The sequence below is a fragment of the Poecilia latipinna genome, unplaced genomic scaffold, assembly GCF_001443285.1.
Source record: "Poecilia latipinna isolate Pla-1442-1.1 unplaced genomic scaffold, P_latipinna-1.0 Scaffold49, whole genome shotgun sequence".
Taxonomy (NCBI): domain Eukaryota; kingdom Metazoa; phylum Chordata; class Actinopteri; order Cyprinodontiformes; family Poeciliidae; genus Poecilia; species Poecilia latipinna.
The window spans coordinates 74,970-100,424 of NW_015112665.1; the positions used below are offsets into that span (position 1 = coordinate 74,970).

The 25,455-nt window shown below is 38.9% G+C and overlaps 1 protein-coding gene across 2 annotated transcripts; it reads left to right on the forward strand.

The window, feature by feature from the left end:
- Positions 1 to 1,345: 1,345 nt before the first annotated feature.
- On the forward strand, positions 1,346 to 25,105 carry dennd3a (DENN/MADD domain containing 3a). Of its 2 annotated transcripts, none has more exons than XM_015050446.1 (30): positions 1,346 to 1,562; positions 4,967 to 5,068; positions 5,224 to 5,370; positions 5,453 to 5,594; positions 5,818 to 5,933; positions 6,020 to 6,150; positions 6,317 to 6,428; positions 6,531 to 6,650; positions 6,752 to 6,850; positions 6,934 to 7,053; positions 7,402 to 7,517; positions 8,218 to 8,373; positions 8,460 to 8,556; positions 8,642 to 8,745; positions 9,823 to 10,007; positions 10,083 to 10,242; positions 10,731 to 10,887; positions 11,286 to 11,508; positions 12,654 to 12,733; positions 14,305 to 14,484; positions 14,578 to 14,748; positions 16,864 to 16,993; positions 17,233 to 17,340; positions 19,690 to 19,787; positions 21,324 to 21,478; positions 21,696 to 21,762; positions 21,870 to 21,942; positions 22,037 to 22,146; positions 22,240 to 22,377; positions 23,705 to 25,105. In XM_015050446.1, the coding sequence occupies exons 2-30, from the start codon at positions 4,988 to 4,990 to the stop codon at positions 23,924 to 23,926; spliced, it is 3,798 nt and encodes a 1,265-aa protein (XP_014905932.1). In that variant the 5' UTR covers positions 1,346 to 1,562; positions 4,967 to 4,987; the 3' UTR covers positions 23,927 to 25,105. The 2 variants fall into 2 exon arrangements, with proteins under 2 accessions (XP_014905932.1, XP_014905938.1); XM_015050452.1 differs by having other exon boundaries at positions 1,395 to 1,418.
- The last annotated feature ends 350 nt before the right edge of the window (positions 25,106 to 25,455 follow it).

Here is a 25,455-nt window from a genome sequence, read left to right on the forward strand (position 1 = left end):
CGGAGCATTAGCAAATCTGAATTTTAAGATATAAATAGACCTATAAAACTATATTTAGTCAATAAATTAGGACGTAGTTTTCAGGCAATATGGCTCTCCACTAAGGGTGCCACGTTTTTAAGGGCAGCAAAAAGGGAGTGTGGAACATTTTTATAAGGTAGGAAGGCACAGTGAAGATATATTTGTGTATACTTTGGGTAGCTAATGATAGCTGAAATTGGACTCTAGTTTACATCTTCTAATAAATTAAACAGTATTTCACAGTTGTTGTTTTTTAAAGATGTTTGTGTTGTATTTAATCAAATTTAAAATCTTTTAATTGGTCAAACTAACAAAATTTCTTCACTGAGCAGAGATTTTTCTTAAAGCACATTATGATATTCATAAAACCAATATTACATTATTGAAAATACAAAGTAGGAAAAATTCCAAATACAGAAATTTTTGGAAGGTGGGGGTCAATATGACTGCCTTAAGTCGAAACAAGTGAATCTGTGGTTCTTTGTTTCCTAAACAACCTTTTTTCCATTCTTAATGTACATGTAGGTTAAGTTATAAAAAGGCAGGAAGAAATTATTGAAGATATCATGAATATACAGAAGTTAAAAGTGCAACATTTGCCTGAAACCAGAAAAAGACACTTTAGTTCAAGTGTTTAAAAGTTGTTCCAATAATAATATTGGAACTGACTTTGTTAAACCCAAGGTGACGTAATCTATTTCCAAAACTGTGTTGCTGTGAAATAAATTAGTGAAATAAAAGCACGCTTTTTAATACATTGAAAAGCCAATAATTGAAAAGTAACATTTAACAACAAGGAGTAGAAGTTGGGTTTTTTAAATATTTTATTGTTTCTAAAATCTTCATAATTTTAAATGAAGCCTCTTCAGTGATTCTTTTTATCAAAAGGATCTACGGCGACATCTGGTGGCAATTTGATGTCATCACAGATACATAGATTTAAATTGGTATACTTTGGGTGTACATAGGGTAGGTCTAAACACATTTAAAATTTTCAAAGAGGAAATATTTTCCCCCTGAATGCATTAGTTCGTTGTAAATTTTAAACCAATGTAATGTAACATATCTTGGGGTTAGATTAAACCAACAAAGAAAACAAACATTTTTGAAATATTAACCGAAAGTAAGTAAACCAAATGGCAATAACTTACCTCCCTAACTAAAGTAAACAGGAAAAAACCAGAACAAAACTGAAGCTACCTTGTAGCACATATACAGTACAAGTTTGAATGATCTTAAATAATAAATATGCAGTACCTTAAAAATGCAGTAGGTGGCGACATTTCAAAACATATAGTCATCTTTCTCATTGGGAGCTAAGCTTTTATTTTGACAGAGCACGGGAAAACAGTAGGGTCGTATCGTTGCTAAGTTTGATAAATCAGCGGTAAACCAGGGTGAGTGTCTGTGAATTTTGAATCACAGCGTACAGGAAAGTTTGTGGAGTTTTTAAACGGCTTTATGACCGCGAACAATGGCTGTGTTGGCAAGCTAACCAAATGTCGGAACCGAACCCAATGGAAATGATCGAGTAATATAAGGTTAGTCACTTTTTTTTCCAATATGACTTGGTCTGTCTTAACTCACGTCTCGCTTTTATTTTGTCATAGTTCATGCAGTTAGCATTGTTTAGGTAGAGTAATTGCAGAAAACCGTTAACCTGTTGGTACTTTCTGGTTTAATTTGTTTGTTTGAAAATTGTATTTTAGTTAAACGATTTGGCTAATGGAGCCATATGTTTTTCAAACAATACAGAGAACTAGAGAAGCCAAAGGTAGTTTCTGCTTTTATAATATGCACGGTTTGTTTTTGTTTTGTTTTGTTTTTTGTTTTCTAAAGGACATTGTTTTGAAACCTAAACATGTAAATAAGCCCTTTTCTGGTACTTCTCCCTCGCGATGATCACTAGGACACATCATGAAGTTTATTTTTCCTCATTAGCCTGTAAAAACATCCATAAAACCTTTGTCTGGTGTCTATTAAAGGGGCATGTCACTCGCTTTTAAGAGGTCACCTTCTTCCTGTGTCTCAGGGGGTTTTGTCTGTCATGAAGTTATGAGGTCGCTTATAAAGTCAGAGTTGGACACTTTTACCATTTAAAAAAGTAAGGAAACTAATTGTTCAATATATTCAAGTGTTTTTTTTTTTTTATTTACAAAAATTTTTGCTGTAAAAATTGGGGGAGTGGGGGGAATGTGATACCGATTTTTGGAACAAGCTGTTAACTCTCCCGAGGATAAGAAAACCTAGAAAAAAAAATCATTATGTGACTTTTCTCAGACTGTCAAAGAGGAAGTCTATTGTGCAACCAGTGTTTATTTTTCAAGTTTGCTTATAAACCATAAAAGGGAAAAAAATCGCAATATATACCTTTGTCATTGGTCTCTGACAGATATGAGGTAGAACTTGTTAAACGACTTGAATGTCCTGCAGTGTAGAGTTGCCTCCCAAAGGTGAACACCAAATTCAAGTCCCAAGTATTGTTTTTCAGTTTGTGCTGTCCTCACTCAGTGCAAACATGTTTATTGGGGGGAAATGCATTTCCTTTACTTTGCAAGTGCTCTTTGTACCTTTCTATAAAGTTCCCCCTTTAGTTTTTTATCAGGAAACTTTCTTTACCTGTATAGTGAAATTATTTTAATGCGCAAATAATCATTGCCACTATTGCAACGTTCAAAGTTTGCTTAATGAGGGGGTTTCAGGTCTATAAATGAGTTAAGTGATGTTTTTTTTTTGTTATTTTTGTTTTTTTTTTCGTGGCACAGCGGGGTTGTTAGTCAGAGACTGGAATGACCCGAAGACTTAGAGGGAATGCATGACAAAGGTGAAACAGACAGTATGTTGAAATAAGAATAAAGATAGAAATTAAGTGACTGGCTTTAGGAAGAGAAATACATGTAGAAACCGAAAGGGAAACCAGCAAGACATGAATAAAAGATTCGATAGAAGGAATATTTAATAAGATGAAAAGAAGGCTAATGTTTAAACTTCTCAGTTTCAGCCTTTAGTTGAAGCTAATACAAGTCAGATGTTCACAGATGACCTGTGGTATGCTAACAGACTTACAGGATATGTTTCTGTGTTTAGCGCTTTTTACATCATTTCCTCAACCTGGAAGATGGTAAAAACCTGCAAATAAAGCTTGAATTTAAAAAAAAAAAGATTTTATTTTTTTTGCTGTAGCACTGTCGTGACTGGCATTTTTAAGACAAGTCCCACTTTTAATTTGAAACATTTATTTAGTGGTTGTAAAAAAAAATCCTTTGTGAAAGAACAGAAAATAACCCCTAAAGCTTTTAGTGGCACCCATCTCATTTCCTGGAAAATAAAAGTAACCGTAGCATTTTTTTTGTAATGTATAATTTGTTCCTTTATGCTAGTTGCACTAAGATCCAATGTAAAACAAGCATGTTTTTTTCTCAAATAAAGACATTTTGAAAAGGAGAAACATCACATTAAATATGAAAACTTGAATGAAAATTAGTAATGAAGATTTTCATCAACTAAATGACCAGTATATTCTTGAAAAAGGTGCGTCACTGTCACGGTAAAGATGCCTCCAGATCAGTATGCCCTTTTACCAATTCATAGCCCCATTTTCTACCAACATGTTACCAGTCTTCTTTCCCTACTTCCTACTTTCTACTTCCTGCACATACTTTCATACATTTAAACAAACCATTTCCTCCTCATACGCTAAATCACATAAAAGACATTTATTTTTCATTGTAAGTATTTTCATAATTTATTGAGGTCAGTTAGAACAACATTTCATATCTAAGGTATGTTGAAGTGAAATTGCACTTTATTATTTGAAAGTGTTTGCCCAGTTGGTGCGAGTCTCTAGAATCTGTAATGAATAACTCATGACTTCATCTTCTAGTGGGGTATAAATAGGATTTGACACAGAGGTCTTGACTGACTTATCTGAACTTTCACCATTTGGAGCAAAAAATGTAAAGGCATAAAACAACTGGAACTGTGACAAACAAGGCATGGAAAGAGCCCACGTTTATCTTCCTGACATAAATGTGGATTTGGATAAATTCTACTGGAATTTTAACTGGAACCTTTTACATTCACCAGATGAGGTTTTCATGTGGATTTGGTGTTTAAAACAAGAATGCAGCCTTTTCCATAACGCTCAAAATTGGTTATTCTTGTGTGTTTAGGAAGAACAGGGAGAGCAAAACTTTTGATTGTAGTGCTCCTACAGTAACAAAACCGATTGTAAATTCTTCTATAAAATAGCTTATCATACTGCAATAAAATATAAATATGTTTTAGCTAGTGTCCAGGATGCTTTATGTTACCAGTGATTTTAAGTATGAAAATCCATATGAAAAGGACGTCAGCGCCAGAGAATCTAAAAGGGGTTCAGTGACGGTAATTTGGTAGCGGTTGTGGTTTCGATTCCTCTGGTGAAACACTTGGTTTAATGCACCAGTGGGTAACCCTGTGACACAGCTGCTCTGTGGATGCAATGCTGCGTGTAAATCATGAGAGAAAAGGTGTTTGCAGTTTTTAATAGACTCATGTTATGTTTTGCAAATATAATCAGTGCAGCTGTTTGTGTCTTATGTAAAACCCTTTGAAGGTTTCTTTTTTTTTGTTTTTTTTTAATTATTGTTAAAAGAGTGATCAATTAGCCATCACAGCAGCTCTACCTTCCTCTGTTCGGTTTGTCACAGTGTAAAAGGTGAGCTATCAATTTGAAATATCAGTTTCCAAACTGTTTTCATAACAGATATGAAAACGGATGCAGGATATTTTAGCTGTGTTCTGTTTTAAAATAACTCTGGATTAATATGTCGTGCTGATTTTCAAGGACAATTTGTATTCAAACAATGCAAAATATTACATTATTAGTGACGCAATCTCATCAAAATGTCTCCAAGTGTATGTAAGTGTGCTGCTGTGTGTGTGTGTGTGTGTGTGTTTCTAGGAGTGTGTGAACTCTGATGTGATGGCGGAGCTCCCATCTGGGCTCCTGGAGGCCTGTGTAGTGGTCGGAGCTCCCAGCGATAAGCTTCGAGAGTTACCGCAAGTACGTATGCTCAAAAACGAACTGGGATGAAAAATTTGATCAGTTTTTTTTTTCGATTTCCAAGCTGCATCATCACGTTTGTGATTATAAAAACATAATGACTTATTCTTATCATACATCTACGACAAGTAATACGATTTCGCAATCCCTTGCAGCACACAAAGTCAAGTGAGCTCCCCCTGCTGGATCCTGAGGTACTGCAGGTCCATGCTCCGCCGTTTGTTTCCATAGAGGCCAACTCGAACCACGTCATTGGTCCAGCTTTCAGCCGTGTGCAGAGGAGGAGAAGTTTCATTAAAAAGGTTTGCTTCGTTAACTAATTTCTTAAAAATTAAATAGAAATCATTCGAGCCAAATGCCTTTTTTTTTTTCTGTAACCTGCAGAAGAGGCGAGATCGTGCTGCGGAGGGCGTGTCTAATGGAGATTCAAGCAGTCGTCACGAAGCATCGCCGGTACCGGCAACGGAGGACATCAGTGTTCCGAAGGATCTGGACCTCATCGCTTTGCCTCAGCTCTGTTTCCCTGGTACAGCTTTCATTCAAAACCAGTTATATACTAATGTGCTTTCACAGAAGCAAAACTTGGTGCTCTTCATCGTCGGATATTTTGGACATACTTTATGCAGCTTGGTGATTGTGCACCACCTGTGTTCACTTTTTTTTTTTTTTTTAATAACCGCATACATACCTCCTACAGCTGAGATTATCAGTGTTTGTGTTTTATTTGGCGCCTCTTGTTTTTTGATTAGATGGTCTTCAGCTAGCCAGTGAGCAGAAAGATGACGCCTATCACTTCTTGGTTTTTACCGACCTGTTTGGCAATCGAACCCATGGAGTTGTTGTCCATTACTACAGAGCTGTGCAGGTACAAACACGCATGCAGCTTGATCAGTAAAACATTGGATATGATCAATTCGGAGTTTTACTTCTGATCCTCTTTTATCTTAACAGTCCTTTCAGGACAGTGTTTTCCAAAATGGCCACAGATGGAACGCACCCAAGTCTCGTCTGTTTGCTCCTTTTGCTGTGTGCATCATTTCAAAGTTTCCCTACTACAACGCCCTGAAAGACTGCTTGTCATGGTAACGTCATTTTGTAAATGCATTGCTTTTTGGACTACTTGATCATGATTTTACCTAAAATAATCATGTCAGATCTAATGGAAATCTCTCACATGACTAGTATAAGATGCTACAGAAAGATTATAGCATATTATCTGTAATAATGCTTATTTCTCGTTGTTGCCAGTCTGCTGGTCCAGTTGCGGACTGTGAGACAAGCGGATCTTGAAGAAACGATCAGGGAGTTTTCAGCCAAGCTGTCCCTCGTTCCCCTACCACCTCCTGGACAGCTGCATGTGGTCAGAATATATTCCTGCCTTCCTTTGCATGTTCTGTACTAAATTATACTTTCCTTCTACACCACATTATAATAGATCTAAACAATAAAATGTGTTTGTCAGTCTTTTAGTCTCCGTCCCCTTCAAGTGGTTCTCCCGTCCAGAGACGATCAGGACAGTCCCGTTGTTGACCTCAACCTTCACCTTCCTCTTCTCTGTTTCACTCACACGGCTCTGCTCCAGGTGGTTATTTCACAGCACACAGGAGAACATGAAGCCACAACACCTGTAAAAATGCTATTCTAGAACAGACTAATACGTTTTCCCACTGCTGCGTCTTCCAGGTGCTTTCCTGCCTTCTGCAAGAGCAGAGGATCGTCTTTTTCTCCTCAGACTGGGCCAGACTGACTCTGGTGGCAGAGAGTTTGTTGCTGTACCTGCAGGTTAGGTTAACAAAATAAAAATAAAAAAAAAGAAGCTTAAAACAATATCCTTTAGTTTATCTCTTCCTGCTCCCTGCTCTTAGCCACTGTCCTGGCAGCAGCCCTACGTTCCTGTCTTGGCCCGAGGAATGCTGGACTTTCTTATGGCGCCGACCGCTTTCCTGATGGGCTGTCACATTAATCACTTTGAAGAGATTGCTGCTGTAAGTGCACCGCCACTCGTTTATTGCTTGAATTTTGCTTACCAGTGAATTACTAAATAAGTTGAATTGAAACCACTGATGCAAACTAAAGAATTCATGGTTCTATGCTGTAAAATCCGCATCTGGTGGTAAAATGTGAGGTTTTATAATTGGTATAGTGTCTGATTTGTCCTTAGTAAACTCAAATATGGAGTTCAACAATGGCTGCTTATTCTCAGCTGTCTTCATCTTTATTCATTGACTCATTGAAGCTCAGCTCACATTTTCACAGAAGCTTTCTTTTCTGCAGACTGAGCCCTTCTCTGTTAAACTGTGCTACGTTTTACATGCGTCTATCCCTGCATTTAGGAGACAGAGGACCTGATCCTTGTGAATGTGGATGATGGTTTTATTCAGACATCATGGTCTGAAGCTGTCGACCTTCCTGCCTTACCTCTGGCTGCAGCAGAGTGCTTTATTTCAAGGTAACGCCCGCTAACCCCAATCTAAAAGCATTGCTGTAGTGCTGTTTTATTTAGTTATTGATTGAAATTTATTTGCGTAAATGTTTTTACATGGGTTAGAATGACCTAGTCAAAGTTTTAGGCTTAAATCCAGTTGGCAATATGTGCCGAAGCTGGTGTCCGCAGATGCTTTTCACCCAGCCTCAGATGTTTTTATGAAGATGAGTCAACAAAACGTTTCAGCTTCTGGATGTGCACAGCTGGTAGAAACATAACTCAAAAGACTCTAAATCCACAGTTTATGTTTGCAATGAGGACGAAATTCAAGCCAGGTTGAAAGTGTGTCAGTATACCGTCGTTAAACTGCTGTCTGAGCATTTGGAAACCAAATGAACAAAATATTTCCCTAAAGGTCCGAAGGTCAGGTTTTGAAGATTATGCACACCATAAAGAACATTTAGTTTGTCTTTGCTTTGCTGATGTCTTGAATGCCTTAGATGCTCCCAAACCTGTTATTTTATAGGCCAGTTTATCGGTACTTCATCATCTGATCGTAGTTCTTTAGCGGGTAATTACTTGTGCTAAAAATAGTTTCATGACACAAGTCAAATCTGAATCAGAGTTTAAGTAGGTTACCTCCTGGGGGCTTTTAAATTAGAAGAGTTGATGGTGGATATAATCCCAAACTATACTAAATTCCTTTGTGCTTTGGGTTCTCCAGGGCAGAGAGCTTACAGCTTCAGTACGATTTGGAGCTGTGCCACCTTGGGACGGGTACAGACGTTAACACCCTTCGCTCCCAGCGTAGAGGCTGGCAGCAGAAACTCAACTCCCAGATCCAAAACATCGCCCTGGAACTGGTGGTCAACATCTTCAGGTGAGGATCCACCGAAAGATTAAAATAACGAACAGAAATATCAGAAAGTCTTACGCTCTACTGGCACCTTGTTTTTTCTTTGTCAGAGGAGTCCAGGACTTTTTAAACCATGAACACAGAGTTTTTAATAGTGAGGAGTTTCTTAGAACGAGGGAGCCAGACGACCAGCTGTTTTACAGAAAGGTAATTGTCAACCATTGTGAAACTAAGATGTAGACTCTCTGTCATGCACACAGACTGTGACTGACTCTGCTGGAATTGTCCTCAGGTTTTAGAGACGCACATCTTTCACTCATTCCTGCGGGACAGGCTGAACCGGAAAAGAGATTCCTTCAGCCGCATGGAGCAGATGACACAAAGCCACGCGCACCGGTATGACGCTGCTATGATGTCACAGCTGAGTGGCAGCGATAAAAATCCCAATCACTTTATGTAACACAATTTCTGGGTATATTTTTTTTTAATTACTTTCAGTTACTATGAATATCACTTATTACACCTCTTGTCCCTTCTCCATCTAAGAGATGAAAAGTTTAACATTTTCACTTATTTTTTTTAATGCAGTAAAAAAATATGAACATTTTAGTATTCTTTTCTTGCCCAACTGTGTAAAGTAGTCATTTATTGATATAAGTAAAAGGAGAAGAAGATATTAGTAATACTCTGAAGCAAAAAATATATACTTTTAAAGTTCACACGTTAAACTGTCTGACTGTTTTTAATAGTCATGATTAACGTTACAAAACATCAGGCTGTGTGGGGATTTATTCAAGAATGTAGATCCTCTAATCAACTTTGTGATCTCCGAAATGCTGCCAACATTTCCAAATCCAACATTTTGATAGATCGAGGTTGAAAAATTATATAAAATAAATAATTTGGAGCGACTTGGCTGTTCTCTGTTGAGCCTTCCTGTTTTCCTTTGGAAGTCTCGCTCTCTAGAGACTAGAAACCATGCCTCTGACTTCATTTTAAGCACCTGACTGATTTGTAAAATCATTTTCACTTTTTTTCTTAATTCAGCAATAAAATTCATATAAAGGTTGGTGTTGGTGTGACCTGGTAATCCTCAGGTGTTCTGTGCTCAGTGAGTGGAAAAAGATTGTTTTTTAGTTTCTGAATGGCTGGTAACCAGTTAGGGGTCTACCATGTTTCTGGTCCCCAGCTGATCCTTCTACATGAGTTTGGACCCTGAAATCCCAAAGAATCCCCAAACCAACATTGTCCCAATTCTAAATTTTATAGCTGACACTGGTGATGATTTGCCATTGCCAAGCATATTGGGAGATTACACAATCCCTTTTTCCTACTGAACACTGGCTTTCTTGAGTGACATTTGATGTGGAGGAGTCATGGTTTAAATATTTATACCTGAAGTTTCTGAAGCTTGATCAAACGACTTTCTCTCGCTGTCAAACCAAATCCTCTTCCCGACTTTGTTCTTTGCAGGAATCGTGCAATGACAGAATCCCCACGCCGCCCTCCGATGTCGGAGCTGTCCAGAGCTGGCCCTGACCGCAAACTGAGCAAGCGGCTGGGAGCCAGTCTGCCGAATCTCGACCAACCCATTAACGAATCGGTCCCGCTGAACGCAAACAGACTACTCTCCATTCGGAAGATCAGTCCCGATAGCGGTCAGCACTGGTGACTGAACTGAGAATCATTTGAATGCGATGTCGTTCCTGATTGCATGTTTTTTTTCCTCCCAGGGTTGAAGTTTCTTCAGAAACCTCTGAAGGTGTTCCGCCTCCCAGAGTTCCCGCCGCCATTAGCCTATCATTATGTTCAGAACTATTACTCTGACATGGTTGCCTCACTGGGGAAGGCTATTAATGCGACACCACCTGATGAATCTGCACTGCTGGCCAGGTATCTGCTGAAATGACAGACAGGGTTTATAGTTTCACCTGACCGGATTGTTCAAATATACTTTTCTGCTGACACTAACTGAAGAACAATCATATGATTCAGCTCTGAAGTAATGCAAATAAAAAGCAGCAATTACCCCTTTGATTATGTAATCTTTCTGGTTGGCTCATTCCTGCCTCAGCTTCTGACTTCTAGCTTCCTTAAAGAAATTTAAAAAAAAGGCCAAATCCGCCTTTCTGCTTTATTTTCCTCTGTATCTTTATTTAGTACAAAGCCCGCTTCCAGAAGAACAGGTTACAGCTCATGAGTCATGAAGATTTTTATCATTATGTCCTTTGTTTTTGTTTGCGTTTCAGTCATTGTGAATTACTTGGCTGCTTTTCAAGATTTCAGAGCCCCTTAGTAGATTTCTTAAAGGGCTCTAGATGATAAATGAAATCCTGTTACGGTTTGTGTGTGGCTTATCCAGTCTGTTCTTCTGTGTGCAGATACCATTACCTCCGGGGTTTGGTGAACACTGTGTCCAACAGGCGTCTGGACGCATTGGAGGATTTTCATAGTCTTTATAAGACTGACGCAGGAATCTTCCCTTCTCAGATGGTTAACTCTTTAATAGACTCCCTGCCAGATGTTGAGCGCGTACAGGTCAGTTCAGACCAACGCCACTTTTTTTTTTTTTTTTACGTATTGAATCTAGAAACTAAAACTACTGCTGAGGTCTAAATGTGTCATTGCCCTAATATTCCTATCCATTTTTAATCACATTACACCAACATGTGTCCATAATTATGAAGGGGAAGAGAAAGGGGTGTAAATAACAAATCTACACCAGTCTTTTGCGATTTTTATATTTAAATAAATTTAAATTTTGCCTCTATCACATAACATTTAAGTAAAAAGCATTGACGATTGTGCTTGTAACGCACCAAATTAGACAAAAAGTTTTGGGATGGGCCTTTTTCATTGTATTGTATTACCAGCAGCTAACAGTGACATGGACAGCAACGCCTCAGCAGTATTGAATATCAAAATCCTCTTTGCAGGCGGACAGAAGGCCGGAGATCAAACGCCTCATCAGTCGGCTGAAGAGGGAACAGGAGCGGGAGCGCGCGACCCAGGGCACGGGACAGGAAGACGCAGCAGTAAAGCGTTTCCAGCTGCCGAAAAAATACATGCACTTGGAGGAGTTTGTGAAATGTGTCCAGGAGTCTGGCATCGTAAAAGACCAAGGAACCATTCACAGACTGTTTGATGCTCTCACCGTAGGTAAGGAGCAAACTTTTTTTTTCTGTACTTTGTTACATGTGTGTTTGGCTTGATTACAGTTAATGAGGGATAACTAGCAATAAACATTGTTTATTGCTAGTTTGTACTTTAGTTTATGGTTGTTTTATAAACTCCGAGGTTTTGGACTACTTGCTCTTAACTATTGTCTGCAGGAATCTGCCCTTTCTTTTGCTTTTTCAGGCAAACATTTATTTCTTGGGTTAATGGTTGACTTGGCCCTTCTGAAGAGTTTCTCACATACATTTTTAAATTAAACCAAAGCCTTATATAAGCTTTGTTCTACTCTAGCATTTGTGTGCTTGTTTTACACATCCTGCAAATGTTTCCATGTGGAACTAACTTGAATAACAACACTTGAAAGTAGCTCTGCTTTGTCTTAGAATATTCAATTTTTTTTCAACATTGAACTTCTTCTTCACAATATATTTGCAAAGTTGTGGAAAAACAAGAAAAAAGTGCTTAAAAAATGAATTCATGGTGGAGTTTTCCCAGAGATGCAACCCAACCTTTTTCCTCTGCTTTCTATTTTTAAACTCACCTGTCATAGGTAATCGAGTTTTTTTTTTATTTTTATTATTGGAGTGTTTGGAAACACTCTCAGACATCTATGGAAGTAGATAGCCGGGACTCGAGTTAAAAATTAAAAGGTTACGATGTCTTTAAAAATCTGAACGCTGTCAGACTCTCAGTTCACATCACTAGTGATCCCATGCTGTCTCTGCTTTCAAGTGGTGGCACTAAGCTGCTTAATTGGTGCTTTTAACTCAGCAGAGGATGTATAGGATTAAATTTAGTTGACTTGACTTATCCCACACGGCTAAAAATTACATGGTTGTGTCTCGGTGGATGAGAGCACACACAGCTGCTGTGTTGATGTCGCGCTGAAGGCCAGCTCCAGCTGCTCACTCTGCAGGCGTGCTGGCACATCAAATGGCCTGAAAGAGAAAGAAAAACGCATCTTAGCCACCGACCAGATGTTTGGACACATTTGTGTGCAACAGAGTTCTTCAAACAAGACTGCTCTGTCGGCAGATTTAAGAAAAACAAAATGTGGCTCAGCTCGGTATTCAACCAGTGTATTTTTGGGTGGTGTGTGTGTGTGTGTGTGTGTGTGCGTGCTGCAGGTCACCAGAAGCAGGTTGGTCCAGACTTATTCAGAGTGTTTTACACCATCTGGAAGGAGACTGAGGCCGAGGCTCAAGAGGTCTGTACCAAAAATGAAATGTGTTGATATCCATACCTGTGACAGGAGAGAACTTTGTAGAAAATATTTTAATTTGTCAATTACTGACGTCTGTTTTTTTAATTGTTTTTTTTTATGTGCGAGTAAATGTTTGGAGAAATTCCCAAAGCAATTTCTTTTTCACTTGTTCTGCACGAGGTCTCTGCTTTCTTTTTGCTCCGCATTCACTAAATACATACCGACATGCCCATCAGGCCCAGCTGACGCGAGCAGCCTGCTCCTATTTTTCCGTCACGTCGTGTTTGTTCTTGTCTGCAGATGCTAAAACGGCAAACACAGAAATGATTTCTGAGATAGAGAAGTATGCTGCCTCACAGTGACCTCTGGGTACAAGGAAGAGTGAGACACTCCTCAAAAATACTTTTGAGAACAATGCCTGTCTTTATCAGGGAGGCATCAGGTTGGCAGTGGTGTTTGTAAGTGAACAGAAGATGGAGATATTTGTGACGCATGGCTGCAAATTGTTAAAGACAGCAGGATGTTTCATCCATTTTACTGATTTGTTTCAAGATAAGAAGCATTGACTGAAGTAGGATCAGATTGCTTTATCATTGCACGTGGCACATAAATTATTTACTGTAGTAATTTTCGGGTAAAGCGTTAAAGGTTTCTGATTGATTCGCAGTTAAGTTTTCGACTGAATAAATGAAAAGTGTTGTAACTTCTAGTGCAGTATGCTCAACCTATAAGACCGGCAATGCAGACAGCAGGTTGCTTCTTCTCCCTTAATTTCCTCTTGCATCCTACAGCTTTTATCAGATGGTGTTTATTTCATGCCGTTTCCATGTCCCTAATCGCTCCAGTCATGGAGGAGCAACAGCACTTTGCATAAATATGGCCAGATTTTTCCCTAAATGAATGCAAATGTTCAGTTTATATGTGAAAATAATATGTTAGCCCATTTGTGTTATACAAGTTTAAGATCCTTTTTGTGTAATTTGATCATTGGATGATTAGATTCATATTTTTCCCCTCATGTTTATCATTTAAAAAAGCAAAATAGAAAATATTAAGTCCTTGAGTTTAATTAGATATTTCTAGTGGTCTCTGAGAACTTGCATAAGATCTCTTTGAAGACTTTTCTTTTAAATATTAAATATTACACCGGCGATTACAGGTTCCTGCGTAGATATTCACACCACATGCTCTTTTCTTGTACATGATGCCATATTACAACCTTAAGCTTTATTTTATTTTATCTACAATAACAGCACGAGGTGGTGCATAGTTGTAAAGGATATACGGCTCAATTATTTTTCTAAAAATGCAAATCTGAAAAGTGGCATGGATATATATTCCCAAACAAACCAACTGTGACTGTCATTTTTCTTCTCTTCCACAATAATTCATCACTTTGTTGGTTTATTGTTTGAAATCCCAATAAAACAAAAGGGTCAATAGTTTCAATGAAACGGAATGAGAAAAAGTTCCGGGATTTTATTATTATTTTTTTTTAAGACTTGATTAGATAAATTTGGTGATGGATTTTTCTGGATGTAATTACTGTATATTTTTTTCTATTTGTTTTTAAGGTGTGTCTGCCGGCATCCGTGCTGGAGCACATTGATGCTGCCGAATGTGTCTTCAAGCTGTCGTCCTCCGTCAAAACGAGTCGTGGTGTGGGGAAGATCGCCATGACTCAGCGTCGGCTTTTCTTGCTGACCGACGGACGACCGGGATACGTGGAGGTGGCACAATATCGAGACTTGGAGGTGAGAGGAAAAACCGAGAATAAACAACACGAGCCAGTAAATAAGAATTAAAAAAAACAACAAAAAAACCCGACAACAATTCTTTGTTGACAGGAAGTGAGGGTGTCCTCTGCTCCCTTCCTGGTTCTACGCATCCCCAGCCTGAAGATCCGTGTTCATGGAAGGAAGGAGACATTCGAGGCGAACCTGAAAACGGAAACTGAGCTGTGGAATCTGATGATCAAGGAGATGTGGGCAGGACGATCAATAGCTGACCGACACAAGGTAAAGCTTTGGTCTAGGAGGGCGTGTAAGTGCAACTGGCAAAATTATAAAACTCTGCAGGAGAAGAATGAAAGTGGGAAATGAAACACCCTGTCAAGATCAATTATTGAGTTATTTCTCACCTTTATTGCCTTGTTTTTATCTCGATGTATGTTCACATGTACACACACATGAACTGCAGTGACCTTTGTGGGTGTGGCTGAAATTCTGTCAGGCGCAGATGACCAAAAATATGCATGCTTTAGCAGCAGGAGGAGGTTTTCCTTTTTGAAACCGGACATTGTAGCTGAAACACACATTTTCATTTTCTTTCGTCTGTTAACTCGCCACCTGAATTGAAAAATCTCAGTTCCTCTTATCTGTGCTGTGCACAGTCTGCAAGGTGATCATTGATACACATGGCAGTGTTTTTATATGTTTTATAAGCAGCACTGATTAAAAAAAACTCTTGTAACTAATCAGCCAACAAAAGACGTTAGACAGCATGAAAAGAGCAATTGCCCGATCACTTTTTACTTTATGTAAAAACTGAGGTTAAATAACACTTTTTTTAAAGTGTTGACTTTTTAAAAATAAAACCAAAGTTGTTCTTGTACCTGTATGCTGTAGATTGTCTATTTATTAGAAATAATTTAACGACAAAGTCAGTATTGGAAAAGTTCTGCACAACTTAGACAAGTTAGTGTCAGTTGTATTTCTAAGTATTATACTTTTAGGTGAGAATTTTCACTTGCATGCACCAGAGTGGCCTATAATAAACAATGCTTATATAAGGACTGATTAAAAGTAGCCTTGATAAATTTATATTGTGGCAAAGTTGGAGCAGTATTTGTCAAATGCAACGTACATCTTTGCATCTCTGAAACTCTAGGCAAACACACAACAGTGTGATAGAAATGAAAATGAGTTGCCAAAACTTATTTGATACATGATTTCTTAAACTAAAACTATATTATATCATATATCCTGAATTACATATTCTGAGAAGTGAGCTTAATATGGATTAAAGTTGATGTAACCCACTTTTATCACAATTTAAAATGTACCCCTATGTCTTAAATTAATCTTGGCAAACAGGATTTGCCATTTTGTTTGGCCAATTTTAATATCCAAACATTAATAACCAGAATCCCAGATACCAGAGATCTGATGTTGTAAACTAAAAAGGAAAAAAAAAAACTATTAGCAAATTGTGTAGTATCATTTAGAGCTGTGCAATACACTAAGTTACAATCATAGTTACTATATAAATGTGTGCAGCGTCAAAATGGATTTATTTAGTTCAGTCTTATGTTTCAAGTGCCAGGCATTCACAGTTTGCATGCTATTCACCACTCTTGCTGTTTACATTTGACATGGATGACAATGGCTGAGATGTGAAAGCATGCAGAAGGTGGCGGGGACACTGTGTGGTTTAAAGAAAGAAATGCGAAAAATGTGGGTCAGTATTAATAAAACATTGGAATATTCAATCATAAATGCCGTAGTTTTCGGACTATAAGCCGCTACTTTTTCCCCACGCTTTGAACCATGCGGCTCATAGCTGGTGCGGCTTTTCTGCGGATTTTTCTTCAACCACCAGGGGGCGCTTTAGCAGGAAGTGAATCATTGGAAGTCAAAATTGGAAATCAAAGAAGAAAGTGCTAATTTTCATTTGGAACAAGCACATGCTAGCAGCAGGCACGACAGAGAAATGTTTTCAAACTCATATGATGCAGCTTCTAAGTTGAGGAGTGTCGATCTGGCAGTACAGGAGGGAAATGGAGCCGCTGCACGTAAACTCGGCGTGATCGAAACCACGTTTCGGCTTTGGAAACGGAGGGCTGCGTCCTTAATAAACCCAGCAGGTTTATTGGAAAACCGAGAGCAGCAGATACCAGCGGCTTTTATATGTGCGTTTCCAGTTTTTTTTTTTTTTTTTTTTTTTTACCTGCGACTTATAGTCCAGGAAAATACGGTATTTTTTAAAACATTAAGTCCTATCTCTGTTAGGTCAAATTTCTAATTGTTTGGTTTCATTCTTTCTTCTTAAATATGTACAAACAGCAGGTAAATTAAGGTTTTCTTTTTGTTTTGTTTCTTTACTTATTACATCTAAAATATCTTTGTCTCCAGGATCCACAATACATGCAGCAGGCTCTGACCAACGCCTTGTTAATGGACGCTGTAGTAGGCAGCCTTCAGAGCAGCAAAGCTATCTATGCTGCTTCTAAGCTCGCTTACTTTGACCGCATGAGTCTAGAAGGTGAGAAATCTCTTTCTCCATGCAACACTACTGCGTTTGCTTTTGTTATTATTGCATTTCTTATCTGTTTTCAGTCACATAACATTCTTGCTAAACCCTCTGCTCATAGAAGCTTTATCACGTAATGCGTCATCTGGAAGTTTTTTTTTGTAGTTATTGGTGCTTGAAAGCGCTTCCTGTTGCATCACCATGCAGTCATCCCATTAAAGGTTAATTCCTTCTGTTTTATGCGTCTCCAGCTCAGATGATGGTTCCCAGCACAACTTCAGAGACGCTGAAGCATAAAATAAACCCGTCAGTGGAATTTGCCGTACCCCAGGCTGTAGATGTGTTGCTGTACACTCCAGGTACACACACACGCACACACACAAACAAATAAAGCAGTCTCTACAGCATTCCTGTTGACACTGTGGTGACAAGTGTCAGGTTTCTCTGGTCTCTGATTGGTCCACAAGGAAGTCTGGGTTTTGATTGGTGGTTTTTCAGCAGTAGAAGTGTTTTGTAATCCTACATTGCATTGTGCCCTCCTCCCCCACTGACTGACACAATTAACAATTACTGATTATGCAGTTAACCTTTGGTTTACAATCAGCTCTTACATTTACGGGAAAAGCGTGTATGTGCACATTACTTTTTTCAGCAGCACTAGTTCCTCCTCGTCCGGTCTCCTTGTTTGGGAAAGTGCTAAACTGAAAGACATTTGTCAGATTCATTGAATATTGTGAAAACGCTGAATTAAAAGGAAGCCTGCAATTCAGAGCTTTTCAAAAGTTCCTAGTTGTTGTCAATTTAAGCTAAAGGTTTTGGACAAGCCTGTATTTCAGCCCATAAATGTTTGAGTATGTTTCTTAACACGCCCATTTTTAAGCGACAATCCTCAAGAGCTTCTTTCCTGCATGTTCATGTTTCCCTGATCCATCATAACTGATTTAAATTAAAAGATCTGTATGTTTTTCCATAACTTTGGGATGCAGAGGTAATGATTCAGCCATTTGAATCAGGGTCTAATCTAAAAAAAAAAACTATAAAAGATAATGGTTCATATGAGAATTGCTGCTCTAAACTCACCTTGGATTTTTTTTTTGACTCCACTGCAAACTAAATATAAATGTCTTCCTTTGCAGACCAGCAGGAAGCTCTGCAAGCCTGAGAGTGACATTGAAATGAATTATTTCAGATTCATTTTTAGACACAGGAAAACAGGGGGAATTATTAGACATTGTTAGGCTAATGCTAACACTATTCACACAAGGTCATTCAGAGAAAAAGTATATTAACACAATAAATTTATTAAAAGAACACTCATTAAACTGAAAAAAAAAATTTAAGTTGAAACATATGAACAAATAATGATATAAACTAGTAAAAAAATGTTTTACAAGTAGGAGTAAGCAATAGTTTTTTGTGTCTTGTTTCCTGAAAGTTTTTGGGAAATGATGAGTATACATACAATTATTTGCATTAAATTAAAGAAAATTCCCACACATCTATATATTCTATTAATATTAAGGTAATAATTGACAGAGACTCATTTGTTAACAAGAAAATATTTAAATGTGTGTGTCGTAACACAGAAAAGTGTCCCGAGAATGGAGCCCTGAGGAGCGCCTCATGTGCTGGATGTGTGCCCAGATTCATGACGTCTTAAAGAAACAAATAATGTGAAGTGACTTGTAGCAACATTCGCTTAAGAAACTCAAACATATGAGGCTTTTCTGTTTATATTTAAAGATTTTGTTAGATTCTTGGCAGCTGTTCCGGTTTTTCCAGCTTTTTTTATTCTGTAACTTCACCTCTTTGTCTGTTTCAAGACGCTTCACATTCCAGCTGATTTTAGATCATTCTTGTTGTTTATTCATCACTTCTGGTTTGTTTGTTTTTTGTGTGCTCCTCTGGCATTTTTGTGCAGACGTTTAGAAACCTATTGCATCAAAATACTCTTCTGGTAAACCTTTGACTGGTCAAACTAAACTTCTGTTGACCATTAAACATGACTTGTGACTTTTTTGGGGTTTTTTTGTCGTCTTCTCGTCTCTGTGGGTGGTACACTGTTGCTATACGGTTGCGGGAGGCTAAAAAGGAGCAACAAAGGCCGTGGCCTTTAGTTTGCAGCCATCTGGGGCCACTCAGAAACAAGCTGGTGGCAGACCTACCACCAACTCAAATATACTCATGTGAATGACAAACACAGCCCCTCTGTGGCAGCCTTCTCTTTGCTGAAAAGGACACATCTAGCTATTCATGTCTGTCTCCCTGAGCTAGCCTCTCCCGCTTGAATATAGGTCACTGAATTGAGTTTCTGGCCCAGGACCAGTTTTCTCACCCCCTCATTCCTCACCACTCCCTTCTCTCAGTGTCTACGTTTCTCTCTCTGCTCCCCTTATGAAACGCAGGATGTTGCTCTCTCTCTCTTTTTATTCCAGCAGCAGTGAATATGTAGGAAAAAATGTGACCGTTAGATCAAGCCAGGGTGGAGTCAGACCGCTTGAGAATACTGCAGAGCATGAAGGGTTTTGACTCAAACTGTCTAATGGTCACACACCTAAACGGAATCTGGTGCAGTTGCAGGAAACTTTTTTTTTTTTACCTCATTCTTGTATGGTTTTTATCATTCTGTTTCTAATAAGTGTCTTTGGTGAAAGTTTTTTTTTTTAAATCAATAAATAACGTATAAATGCTGCTTGTGTGTGTTTCAGGTCAGTTATGGGTGTCTGTGGGCGGAGGGAAGGTGATGGTCTATGATGCATCCAGCTGGTCCCTCATACAAACCTGCCAAGTCGGAAATGCAAGACTGGTAAGAGAAACCAGCAGCATGCTGGTGATTTTCAAGTTGACAGTTTGTTTTTGTTTTTTTTTCTTTTTACAGAAAAGCTTCTTAAAAACAAAAGAAATCACACCCTCTGTTTTCTGTCAAAGAGCGTAAGCCGTCTTTAGTCATAGCGGATATTGTTTTTCAGTGCTGATGTTTGGGACAGACACACCTTTTGACTCTGCTTAATAGTAAAATTTTAGATATATTCTGCATGCTCTCTACGCTTTGTTTGAGAATGCAGTCATTCTCAATAAAATCTTGTTTCAAAGGGACGACAAGGATTTGTTGGGATTCAATTTTTGAGTAATTATTCCAAGCTCTTTGATTTGGTACTATATAAAACCAAACTAAAGGAACAGATTATCATCCCTGCTACTCTATACTACCACAGTGTTGTCTCATCTGCCCTCACAGACATATGAAGTGGAGTTGCATGCAGTTCTTAATCCATGGGTTTAATGTGATGCCGGGACTCACTTTGCAGATGTAGCAGCTTAAGCTCATCTGGGAAAGCTTTTTCACAGTTTTTTGGAGTGCGTTTGTGGACATTTTTGGCCAGTCATTCAAAAGCTCATCAGTGGGGTCAGACACTGATGTTGGACGAGAATCACTGTCACAGTCTATGCTCTTATTTATTCCAAAGGCAGGGTCAGGACTCTGCAGGCCGTTCAAATGATTGCGAATCTATTTTTATGATGCAATAAAACCACTTGTCTAATTTCTTAGACGTTGTGGTTGTAAAGAAAATGCTAAACTATTTTGGGAAGATTGGTATGCATCAAGCAAAGGAAATATCTGAGGAAATTGCTGAAAATTGGATTAAGAACTATCCAATGAATTATAAGCAAACTGAATTGATGGGGAACCATCATCTTCACTAGTCAAAGTAGGAACATTTCCAAACACAATGCAAAGAGGAACTCAAAGAACTGGGACTGAACTTCTGTGTAGCTTTAGGAAAACCAGTGATGAGTGAGGCCAATAAACAAAAGAAGGCTTCAGTTTGCTGGTAATCAAAAATATTTGACTCCAGAGCCAGACAGGTTCAGCTGTTATCCATCAGACATGCCACTGAAATCAGATACAGATGAAGCAGTTTTTCCCTCTGCCTTTTTTTTTTCTTTCATTTTCTTTTCCTGGTTGCAGAAACTTGCATGTTATCATTGTGAGGTAAACATTCACCAGAAACGGAGAGAGAAGTATCTCCTTAGGACTTTTTTATCCTACCTCTGTCTCTTGGAAAGAAAAAAAAAATCAGAGGTGTATGGGTTTTTTTTTTTAAGCACTCACGCCACCTGGTGGAGAATATATGTATGTGTTAATGAGCTTAACTTTTTAAAATGCGAGTTGACTCTGTTTGTGTTATATCTGTTAAAACTCCCAAATTCCTTCAATAGATTGAATATTATTACAATTAATCTGACAGCATTAAAAACACTAAATATTCTTTGACTGAAGGAAACAAATAAATAGTTATATTAATCCTGAAGCTTATCAACTGGGTTTGTGTGTTTTCAGAACTGCATGCTGGGAGTTGACAGAGATCAGGTCTGGATGGGCTCTGAGGACTGCGTCATCTACATCATCAGCCTGGTGTCCATGGTCTGTAACAGGCAGCTGACTGAGCACAGGGCAGAGGTCACAGGACTCGCACTGGACAACGAAAAATACTGGTGACACCTCGTCTATAACTTCTAAATATATATATATATTTTTTTTAATGTATCACTGCTTATTTAACACAAGAGCATCATCAGAGGCTGATAGTTTGATTGTTCTAATCTTAGACGTTGAAATCTAATTTATTAATATACATTTCTCTAAAAGATGCACATGTTCTGTAAAAATGCATCCTGGGTAAATGTGTGAAACGTGTGCCGTCATGTTCAGCCACAAGGTGGCGTACTCCTGCAGTGCGGAGGGAACCGTCATGGCGTGGGAAGTCTCCACTCTACAGGCGAGTGAAAAAATCAGCCGGTTGCTTCCCTTCTCAGTCAGAATCTGGATGAATAAACATTTCCCAGGTAAATCTCACGCTGTGGATTTACTCGACTCGTCTTGTAGGTGAAGAGACATTTTCGTCTCTCCTGCGATCGCCTGCAGTCGGTCTACAGCTGTGGTGGAGTTCTCTGGTGTTGTGAGTTTCTTTTCTCAATAAAGCAAGACGAATGAAGCATGAATGGGCTTCTTCTCTAAATTACTGACTGTGTGCGTTTTCTCTCTCTCCTAAGGCGCTAGGGACGGCATAATGGAGGTCTGGAGGAACGGTACATTAAAACAACATATAAATCTGCCCGAACAACAGAGAGTCACGTTTAGCTCTGCTCTGCTGATAACTGAGGTAGCACACAGACAGACAGTCTGTTATTATTACTGTGTTCATGTATTTCAAGTGTGTAAATGTTTGACATCGTCCTCCCTGTGTTTGTATTAGAGCGAGGAGCTTTGGAGTGTGTGTGTCGACTCTGCAGAGGTGTATATCTGGCACATTAAAAACACCAGCAGACCTATCAACCGCGTGATGCTGCAGGACTGCATTGGATGCTACTGCATGATTCAAGTCAAAAACCAGGTTCATTCACAAACAGACTCATGTTGTCAACAAAGATAATAAAAAATCATTTGTCTCTACAGCCTAATTCAACCGTCTAAGGTCTGTGCACACTGTCGGTTGGACAGCACAGACTTCAAACTTTATAAAACTAGTGTTTTTTTTTATATTGGTTTTACTTCCAAATAAAACCAGATTTATGATCACTCATTTTTGCCACAATTTTGTGTGCATTGTTCGCATTTGCTGTTCATTCGGTGAACGTTTTGTGACCAGGAAGTGCTTGAATGCAACATGACATCCATATTTCTGATTTCATCAAATGCACCACCATTCTAAAACAACCATCCATCCCTTGTCCCTTAGTGGGGCCAGGAGTTGCTGCTGCCTCTCCAGCTAACGTTCGAGGCAAGAGGCGGGGTTCACCCTGGACAGGTCGCCAGTCTGTCGCAGGGCGACACAGAGACACACAACCATGCATACACACACTCACTCCTAGGGGCAATTTAGAGAGACAAATTAACCTGACAGTCATGTTTTTGGACTGTGGGAGGAAACCGGAGCACCCGGAGAAAACCCACCATGCACAGGGAGAACATGCAAACTCCATGCAGTTGCAAGGCAACAGCTCTACCAACTGCGCCACTGTGCAGCCCTAAAACAACCAATGAAAAGTTTTTGTCGGTATGCTAGGGCAGGGGTGGCCAAGCCCAGTCCTCGAGAGCCACCATCCTGCAAGTTTCAGATGCATCCCTGCTTCAACACACCTGAATCAAATGACTGGCTCGTTATCAGGCCTCTGTAGAGCTGATCCCGGTCTGTTGGAGTAAGGATACTTCTAAAACTTGCAGGATGGTGGCTCTCGAGGACTGGACTTGGCCACCCCTGTGCTAGGGGGATAGAGATGAGACGTGGTGAGAGAGGCTCTGGAGACGGGAAGAGAACAGATTTGGATTTCACTAGGAGTGTTTCGGATGAGTTTTTTGGACTATAAAAAAGTTGTGTGAGCAGATCCAAGACCTTAGAGGGTTATTAATAAGGATCCTCTAAGAATATGAAGAAGGGTGCAACATAGACCCTGGAGGAACACCAGTACTGTAAGTGGAGGTGATGTAGTTTCCTGTCAGCTAAATAATTTCTAAACCAGTTCAGCACTGATTCTTACCATATCAAATCTGTTTAGTAGAAGTTTCTGGCCTAACAAAACAACACTTCAGCTAAATTAACAAATAAACCAGTCTGATCACTGTCCAATGAGTCTATTAAATAATTCGGAAGTGGCTTAATACTTCAGTGATTTGGGACAGGGAACGTGTAACCTGCTTCCTCTCTCCATCTCTCTGACCAGGTATGGGTCGGGGGCATGGGCCGTAGCTCCACCAAGGGGAAGATTTACATCCTGGACACGGAGCGCTACGAGGTTCTGAAGGAGCTCCACGGCCATATCGACAAGGTGACGGCGCTCTGCTCGGCTGAGGACCGCTACGTCCTCAGCGGAGCCGCCAAGCACGACGGGAAAGTCGCCATCTGGAAGGTGGAGGATCGAGGACTGGACTCCAGCAAATGTTAGCTCTGTTAAAACTAATGTGGAACTTCTCGTGAACAGTGAAGGTTAAAAAAAAATACAGAAAAATGAAGGGAAGCCCAATAAAGACTGATAAATGAATGAAGGAATTACATGTGAAGCATCCAGTTTATATGAATTCGGCAACTTTAAGCCTTTTTCTAAAACTTATGTTAGCAATACTAACACAACTGACACCTTTGTAAGTTTTTAGCAAAGACGAACGACTGAAACACAAAGTGTGCTGATGGGTTTTTACTCCAAAGTGTCTCACTTTAGATTCTACATACGTGTTTGTTATGCAAGGCCATGTGCAATCCGAGGACGTTATGTGCGTTTAGCTTCACCTCATGCTGTGTGTGTGACGTGGAAATCTGCAGCTCCAAGGAGTCAAAATACCATGAAAATACAGAAGAGGTTGGAGATGTCAGCAGCACTGTGGGAAAGCCCCTACAGCGGTGCTTCAATACGAGGATGCATGGTGATGGGAACTGGAGTCGACGAATACGTCGGAGCATCTTGAGAACTTGTGCGCACGCCTACCGCTTAGAAAAGTATTCAGCCGTGTCACATTCTGCCACGTTACAGCCACAAGCATTGATGGGTTTTATTGGGATTTTGTTTTTATGGATTACCGTAATTGTCCTGCTCGAATGAAAACCTTTTTTATACATGTAACAGATTTCCATGCAGAGGAAAAAAGTTATTTCACTTCACAATTGTCTACTGCTTTGTATTTGTCCAATAAAACAAAATGAAGTACATTGTTTGTGGTTGCAATGTGGCAAAAATATTAATAAGTAAAACACACAGCTTTCTTTCCTCTTATTTTTTAAATGTATTTATATTTCTGCAATGCATTGTATACCGTGTGATGTAGTTGGTTTGTAGTTAAAGGGACCAGAAAATGTTGAATTTTTCACATGTTTAACATTCAGATGTTTATAACATGCCTGTAAAATGCTTCAATTGTTGGAGATTATTTTTTTTTCTCATATTGGCTGTTTAATCTCCCCAGATTCATATATTTCATTATTATTTTTTATTTATCTGCTGTATCTAAATGCGTTCTATTTATATGCATTTTTTTTTATTTCATTTACTTCGCAAAGACATAATTGGGTAAGTTGTGTCCAAAACTATTCAAGTTTTTAACCAATAGTAAAAATACTTTTTAAAACAAAACATGTACTGCTTTTTTTATTATTATTAACCTAATTTTTACAAAATATTTTGGAAGATATTTGTCCTTTTGGGTCTGCCATACAACTAACACAGCATGTCAGAAACAGGATTTGATAAAATTGTGTTGTTTTTTTTTTTTAATTCAATCAAACCCTGAAGAAGAAAAACTCATTTACAACCTTTGACTTTTAAAATCAAGATAACTTGATTTATGAAACAGGGTAGTAATAGAAAATGCACCAGCAGTCCACCTCTAACAGGCTAAAAACACAAAATTAATGCAGTTTTTGAGAGATTTAGTAAAAGTCTGGTCTTAAATTCAGCTGTTATGCTGTTGAATCACCTTAAAT

Excerpts from the sequence above, each read along its gene's own strand:
- dennd3a (XM_015050446.1), top strand. The coding sequence starts at position 4,988 with ATGGCGGAGCTCCCATCTGGGCTCCTGGAGGCCTGTGTAGTGGTCGGA. Across the intron at positions 10,243-10,730 it reads GAATCTGCACTGCTGGCCAG|ATACCATTACCTCCGGGGTT; the intron begins GTATCTGCTGAA and ends TTCTGTGTGCAG. Across the intron at positions 22,378-23,704 it reads TGATTCAAGTCAAAAACCAG|GTATGGGTCGGGGGCATGGG; the intron begins GTTCATTCACAA and ends CTCTCTGACCAG.